Source organism: Palaemon carinicauda, chromosome 10 (genome assembly GCF_036898095.1).
Source record: "Palaemon carinicauda isolate YSFRI2023 chromosome 10, ASM3689809v2, whole genome shotgun sequence".
In the NCBI taxonomy this organism is placed as follows: Eukaryota; Metazoa; Arthropoda; class Malacostraca; order Decapoda; family Palaemonidae; genus Palaemon; species Palaemon carinicauda.
Window position 1 is genome coordinate 115,982,125 of NC_090734.1, and position 8,211 is coordinate 115,990,335.

The following is an 8,211-nucleotide window of genomic DNA, read 5'->3' on the forward strand; positions in this document are numbered from 1 at the left end:
AAAAAGATAAATAAAATAAAAAAAAAATAAAAAAAAAAGTTTTCGCACTTCTAACAAAGTTCTTCTTCAGCTGAAGAATAAAGAAAGTTTCAAAACGATTTAAAGTTACGCTAGAAAACATGACAATTACAAGATAAAAGTAATTAAACTTAAAGTAGAAGTTGAAGCTAAAACATAAGATTAATATAACTGGATTTTTAATACCTAAGATTGTTACACCTGGCATGGTGTTTTATTCAAAATAATAATAATAATAATAATAATAATAATAATAATAATAATAATAATAATAATAATAATAATAATAATAATAATAATAATTCTGAAGTAGACTCCCTTTTAAACAAGCTTTATTGAAAGTAATAACTGCTTCAGTGGCGTAAATTTTACAAAAGAAAAAGTTCATTACAAAATTAACACCACTGAGGCAGAAATTGCTTTCAATAATAATAATAAATTCCTTTCCTCTTCCAGGCCCTTGTCTCTACGGGAGGTCTTCTGCAAAAATTAGCCGAAAATTACTTTGGGTCCTGTTCGCTGACCCTATTCTACGAGGCCTCCACCTCTGACCTGGCCCTTCGGCTGCGCCTCACTCTTGCCAGATGGGGAGTCAAGGTAATTGCTTTATAGAACTTCTAAGAAAGAAATTGATTAGAATTGGTAGTAATTGAATTTATATAGGTGATTATATAAGTGTAAAGTATAGCATTGCGAAATATAAATTATTGGGTTTATTTTAGATAAGTAACTAGTATATGAACGAAATTTCTCTCAGAAAATAATTATTGAATAAAAGTCTTGAAAAAATAAAAGACTCATACATATATAATTCTTTAGAGGGGATATCAAAGTAGTAGTCATGCAAGTAGGAAAACAGATAAACAAATAAAAAAAGAAATTAAGATAAAACCAACTAAAGTGTTGTAGATCACGGCTTATTATCGCTAGGTCCAGGGATCGCTCCCAGCTAACCACCTAATTGCCTACTTATAGCTGGGTACGATCCTGAGGTAGCATCAAGAAAATCAAGAAAAGAGAGTATCGGGAACTTTTAATGAAATGGTTAAAGAAATAAAGAAATAGATAAAGAGTTTAGTATCTATTTATGTAATTCAATGATAGAACTAATCTAGAAATTTTCTGTAAAAAGCTAACACTTCAGAGGGATGATCAAAGTAACATAATCGAAATAGGTTTATTATTATTATTATTATTATTATTATTATTATTATTATTATTATTATTATTATTATTATTATTATTATTATTATTATTATTATTATTATTGCCTCTGTCAAGAAGGTTATAAACTTAAGTCAGTTTATTTATTTATTTATTTATTTATTCATTTATTTGACTGTGTCTGTGAACACAATTACGTCAAAACTACTCGACGGATTTTGACGAAAATTTCACCACAGATAGATCTTAGGTCACGGACAACCCCATTTGATTTTGGAGATGATCCGGATCTGGATTCTAGATCTGGATTTACTTTTTTCACCATTTTAAAGATGACATTCAAACAAATTGACGGATTTTGACGAAATTTCCACCACAGATAGATCTTAGGTCACGGACAACCCCATTTGATTTTGGAGATGATCCGGATCTGGATTCTAGATCTGGATTTACTTTTTTCACCATTTTAAAGATGACATTCAAACAAATTGACGGATTTTGACGAAATTTTCACCACAGATAGATCTTAGGTCACGGACAACCCCATTTGATTTTGGAGATGATCCGGATCTGGATTCTAGATCTGGATTTACTTTTTTCACCATTTTAAAGATGACATTCAAACAAATTGACGGATTTTGACGAAATTTCCACCACAGATAGATCTTAGGCCATAGACGACTCCATTAACCTTTGGCGTAGGTCAAAATTCTCTGATTGCTCCTTTATTATTATTATTATTATTATTATTATTATAACGTTGTAATGCCGACGTTGAGAACCATCGGGTAATGGATTAAGGTTTCTACCATACTTTTTGCGTGTTTATGTTAGTTTCATGCTGAAGATTATGTTCTAGTTAGCTAATAAACAATATCGCCAATCTGTCTTCAAAACGTTTGTTTAGGAGATAATGGAACGCGAATTCTATATTTGTTTTTACTTATTGAACAGTGCCGACTAAAAATGCGCTAGATGTTTTAAATATTCTTATTCTTTATACTTGCCGTTAATGCTAACCGTTGTTAATTTTTCGATAAACCTTTGTTAAAAAGTTTTATGATTGTGTTAATAAAATCAAAGATTTTTTGTGTGTGTATTCGCTACCATATTATAGAAAATAAATAAAAGTCCTTTGAGTAAATGTATGAAGGAATAGCTAGATCAACTTTCCTGTAAGGAAGTAGAGTGTGGCTGCTAAAATGTGCAAGAGAAAAATAATGTTGACGTTATAGATATTCATTGTTCACGCATATGCCTGATTATTGTAATGAAAGAATAAGAGATGTCTAGATACACTGATGGAGTTATGAAAGTGTGAATAAGAGTTGTTTTAAGTAATCCAGTCATGTAGAGAGAATGGAGGATGGTAATGTGGTAAAATATTGTACAATTCAGTTTGTTGGGAGGGAGAAGGACAGGGATACCTAGAAAGAGATGGATAGATGGAGTAAAATACGTGTTAGAAAGGAAGATCTTCAACATCCAGAAATCGATAGAGTTAATCCAAGATGAATGTGGGTTGCTAGGTCCTTAAATAAGGACCTTGGTGTACAGAGGACTAGCCGAGCTGCTGATGAGCGGCCTTTGCAAACGTAGCCTATGAAGCAGTTAGCACTGTAGGAATTCTCTGAACGATGATTTATCCACGTTCCGGTAATTTAAGCGTTACTTTGCTAATGACTGGTTTTCTGGGGTGGCACGAACTGGTGGGAAAAACTCCTTATGTCTGAACACAAGTCCCTATCTTGCCCAGACACGAATTAAAAGAAATAAAAAGCGTAGTGTCAAAAAGCAAATTCAATTCTAAGTACGAGTTTCGTTTCATGTTTTCGTAATGTTTTTCCTTGAATTGATCGATATCGCTTGATTCTAAATTGAAAGTTTTGTATGTAAACTTGCATACTTTCTTTGAATTAATTTATGTTTATCTACATTTAAGTATCCTTCTCTGCTGTTTCTCCTATCTCCTGATTCATATTCTAAATTTGGGATGCACAACTAGCGGTCCTCGAATCTATTGTAAAATCGTCAAAATTCACCCAACAATAAAACACACACATATTTATATTTATGTATATATATTTATATATACATATAATATATATATATACATATATATATATATATATATATATATATATATATATATATTATTATTATTATTATTATTATTATATTCAGCCTGTATATTAATTCTTTTAGATCATAACTTAAAATCAAGTGTTCAAGAAGAAAACCAAATTAAAACAAGTTGCCTTCTATGCAGTCAGATAGGTATAGACCTAGGCTACTTTCTACAGTAGAAGCCTAATGAAGATATGTAAGAGATAACTGACATAATTAGGCAACTTAAAAAAGATGTATTCTACTTGTTGCTTAAAAACGCTCTTCATATAAAGAGTTTTAGAATATCGGTTTGAATCGCATAATATTGCAACGTCGTATTGTTGATTTGTCGAGTGAAACATTCGAAGGAGAGAGATAAAAAAATGTTGTACTTCTTCCTAATCACTGATAAATCTATTGATGTTTGTATTTGTATGTAGTGTATCTGAGGAATTTTATGATGATGAGGAACTTTTAGGGCTCAGTTCATTGAAAGGGCAGGCAAATGGGAGTGACTTACCTATTATTATTATTATTATTATCATTATTATTATTATCATCATTATTATTACAAGCCATGCTATAACGCTAGTTAGAAAAGCAAGATGCAATAAGCCAAAAGGCTCCAACAGAGAAAAATAGGAATTTTAGAATAAATCTCAGTACTTGAGTTAGATTTGGACAAGTTAGTAGGTACATCAACTAAATGGACTCATGCAATGATAGGTAGGCAGAATGGATTGGTGAAGCTATTAATTGAGTACCTTGGGGAACGATAATATGGATTGAAACAGTTTCATTGCATAATATATTGATAAAACTTGTGTTGAAAATAACTAACATTTTATCATGCATTGAAAGTTGTTTCTGTAATCAATTGCATCAAGACACATTCAGCTTAACTCCATCGACAATTTAATCAATTTATTGATGAAATTGAAGTAGAATAGAGCGTCATGATTTAGTGTCTTTCACTCATTAAAGGTGGCTAAACAAAGAAATATATAGCAAAGATTTATTAATTTTCTCAATGAATTCGAGATATCTCTCAATGAAAAAGAAAAAGATAGTACCAGAACTGGAAAATGTTGGGTGGCTCTTTGATTTGTCATTTCTTGTGGATTTCGCAATTCGCTTAAATAACTTGAATCACAAACATCAGGGGAATAACCAACTTATTTCTCAGCTATATGATAGTTTTTTAACAAAAACTAAAATTGTTTCAGTCACAGATAGTTAAAGAAGAGTTGGTACACTTTCAAAACTACAAAGCTATGTGTCAGAAACAGAGTATGCAACAGACTTAAATACTATGCAATAGAATTGAGAAAATATATGAAGGCCAATGATAGCCGATTTGAGGATCTCAAGAAAGAAGTTAATGATTTGATAATGTTCAGCAATACATTTTTGGATCTCCTGATATAGCGAAATTCGAATATATGTTTGAGAAACAAAGCTGCTATTTGTGCAATCCTATTTGACTCTACCTACATGTGAACAAACATTTAGTCTACCCAACCATAACAACCAAAAAATTCAAAGTAGGCTAAGTGATTAAGTTTTGTACTTTGTTTCAAGACTAGTCCCACAAATTTCACCTTAACATGAAAATCTCAGTGAAACTGTTTATTTACCCTTAAACATATAATTATATTTTATGTCAAATCTAGTGGCCTACGATTAGGTATATGTTAACAATGTGGCCAGACTACTCTAATAGGTTGTGTTCCCTTGTTCTAAATCCTCCCGAATGCTAGGTTATAATATGATAACTCCAACACATAACAAATTTACTATATCATATTTAAGTTAACATCTTAATTTAATATAGATTAATTGCCTGATTATCCCAATATCTCATAGCTTTTTTTTTTATTTCTTGTTAGCACGGGCTCTTGATCAACAAATCTCACGTATAAGCTTTTAATGTTTATTAGCTTGACATCCGATTTTCCCCCGAACATTATCTTTATTCCCCTAAAGTAAAATCATATTAATCCTATATAGTAGTAAGATAATAAATCAATAGACATTAGGACTACACGTTAATACAATTTTTGGATAAAAGAAACATTAGTAAAATTTGACTATTCATTATAAGCGACAGTGAACTTACTCCTTACTTTTTCTTTCAACAGATGCACTTCTTGGGAAAAGATGTTCTCACTCGAGAAAACACTTGGGCTCGATCTATCTGTGACGGGTACTTCTTCTTGATCACTGAAGGCAGAGCCTTGGTCGAACACGCCTCCACAGACCACTTCAGAAGCGTCCCTTATGATACTGATTTCTTGCCGCCATCTTTGTGGAACTACAAGGCTTACTACGTCATCCTTCTCTTGGATCCTACGGGACCAAAGCCGAAGGAACTGATGGAACTCTTCAATTTTAGGAAGACGGAAAAAGTGGCCGTTTTGCAGCCAAGTCAAGAAGAGGTGAAGATATGGACACACGTCCTCTACACTGAAGAGATTGGATTCGAGGTTGTGGACACTTGGTCCCAAGGGAAACTCCACCACGGCAATGTCTTCCCGAGAAAGTTCGACAATTTCCATGGGGCCAAAGTTCGCGTTGCCACATTTGAGTTGGAACCCTTTATCGTCTATGCTAAAGATGACAACGGTAACTTTATCGGGAGAATTGGCGTGGACATGCAGGTCATCGACGGGCTGTCGAAGGCAAAAAACTTCACAGTCGATTTCTACGAGGTCAGTGACGACGAGAAGTGGGGGAACAAGCATCCAGATGGTTCATGGGATGGCCTCATGGGCCAGGTGTTTGGCGAGCTTTCTGACATTGCCGTGTGCAATGTATTCATCGATGGGCCCAGATGGGGTCTGATTGATTACTCCTACCCGTACAATTATATGCCGGCCTGTTTCGTGGCCCCATCCCCAAAGCCCTTGCCCAACTGGCAGTCTCCTACTTTACCATTTGCTTGGAGTACTTGGATTTCTATTGGGCTGGCCATCATGGCCGGAGGTTTGTTGCTTTACCCATTTTCAAGGTTTGGTGAGAAGGAGGAGTCGACAGAATTCAAGAGCCTCTCTTACAATTACCTCTATGTACTCGGTTCTTTAACTGCAAGAACTGTCTACATATCGCCCAAGTATATTCCTTCTCGCCTCTACATCGGCTTCTTCTGGGTATCTTCTCTGATCGTTTCCACTGCATATTCGGCTAACTTGGTGGCCTTTCTGTCCGTTGTACAGATCCAACCTCCCATTCAAACACTGAAACAGTTGGTCGACAGTGGTTTAAGAATCAGCGGAAATTCCATTTGGAAAAGCCTCTTCCAGATGTCGACGGACAAAGCTGTTCTGGACCTCGTGCCCAAGATGGAACTGGACGCTGACTATCACACCATCCTGGACAGGGTCCAAGCGGGTGAGTTCGCCTTCATCCAGAACAAGCAATTTCTCGAACTGAACAGGGACGCGAGATATAGCTACGGTGGGCGAGCATCGATTCGAATCGTCGAAGAGTGCTTCATGAACTATAACGTAGCTCTGACTTTGCCGAGGAATTCTCCACTCACGGACAACCTGGCGAAAACTCTCATGAACATTTTCGAATCGGGTTTGTTAAACAAATGGAAAGATGAAGTTGTTAATTACGTTCACCGAAGGTATAAGAAGATGAATGCCCAAACAGTTATCGAAGTCTCAAGAATCAGACCTTTAGAAATTAGCCACGTACAAGGTATTTTCTTCATACTGGGTATCGGGTACCTTCTGTCAATCCTGATTCTGGCTGTAGAAGTCATCACTAGGCCGAAAAAGAAAGACAAGGACTTTTATTAAGACTTATGACCTTTGAAAATATATCATTGAAAGCGACGAAGTGTCAATGATAATTCTTATATTCCCCTTCGTCTGATTTAAAAAAAAATGTAATGTTTCATTTCAAATGTCTTAAGGAGATCCACTGACAATCAAAATCTTTACGCAACATTTTAATCGTCTAAAGTGCATGTTGAAGTTCATTTCACAAAGTTTATGCACACTGATACAGACATAAAAATATCGAATAATAATTGGTCGTCGAAGGAACGCTTAAGAAAGTTTATGGTAAATTTAAAGTGTTAAAATTCACCATATATTCTCCATTCACGAAGTTCTTAAGTTTCAGATTTTTCGTCACAGTCACCACTAGGGTCAATAGACCTAGATCACCACTGAAGCTTGTATGTACCCTCTTTATCGTTACCAATAACATTGACAAATATACTGTAGGTTCTCTATATATGGGCTTTTGGCTTTTCCTTGTGCCTTTAAGTGTTAAGTTAAATTAATTATGCTAAGTCTAATTAAGGAAATAAATATTGTTAATAATTAGGGTAAGAAGTGACTGCATACTTATAAAATATACGATATGACTAGTTTTTTATGCTTTGATCAAAAAAATAAAAGTTTACTTTGCAAAGCCTTGCACTTCAAGTCATGAAACTACGCTGTACCAGAGAATAAATGCAGTAAGCTGTAATGGTTATTTGAAACTAAGACTTATGCAACTGTTATATGGTAGGAATTTAGATTTACTGTAATAGTAAATTCGTGTGTTTTAAAGCCATATATTACAATAGAATCAAAATTAGTTTTGAATTAGTTTAATTTCATAAAGTGTTTCAAAGCACAATATAATAATTAGAAAAGATATAAATAAGGAAGAAGAGTTAGATCATATTCTTTTGTAAACAAAGGAGAGATGAAAAAGGAGGGAATTATCATTCTTTTTTTTTTAATCTTCTAGAAAAAAATATACCCTATGAATATATAACTATTTTTTTTTTATGGAAAAATGTATAGTACTTCGATGGAAAACAGCTTTAAAATCTTGATTTAAAATCCCTTATAGTTAAATTTCCCATGATTATACTTTACGATACAGTGAGATAAGTTAGCCATGTAATCATAT

The 8,211-nt window shown here is 33.9% G+C and overlaps 1 protein-coding gene across 1 annotated transcript in view; it reads left to right on the plus strand.

Moving 5' to 3' along the window:
- LOC137648200 (ionotropic receptor 21a-like) overlaps window positions 1-7,097 on the plus strand; it is a 34,605-nt gene extending 27,508 nt beyond the window's left edge. Inside the window, exons 4-5 of the mRNA XM_068381126.1 lie at window positions 475-615; window positions 5,433-7,097. Coding sequence (XP_068237227.1) covers window positions 475-615; window positions 5,433-7,097 — 1,806 coding nt within the window. The remainder of the gene's footprint in view (window positions 1-474; window positions 616-5,432) is intronic.
- The last annotated feature ends 1,114 nt before the right edge of the window (window positions 7,098-8,211 follow it).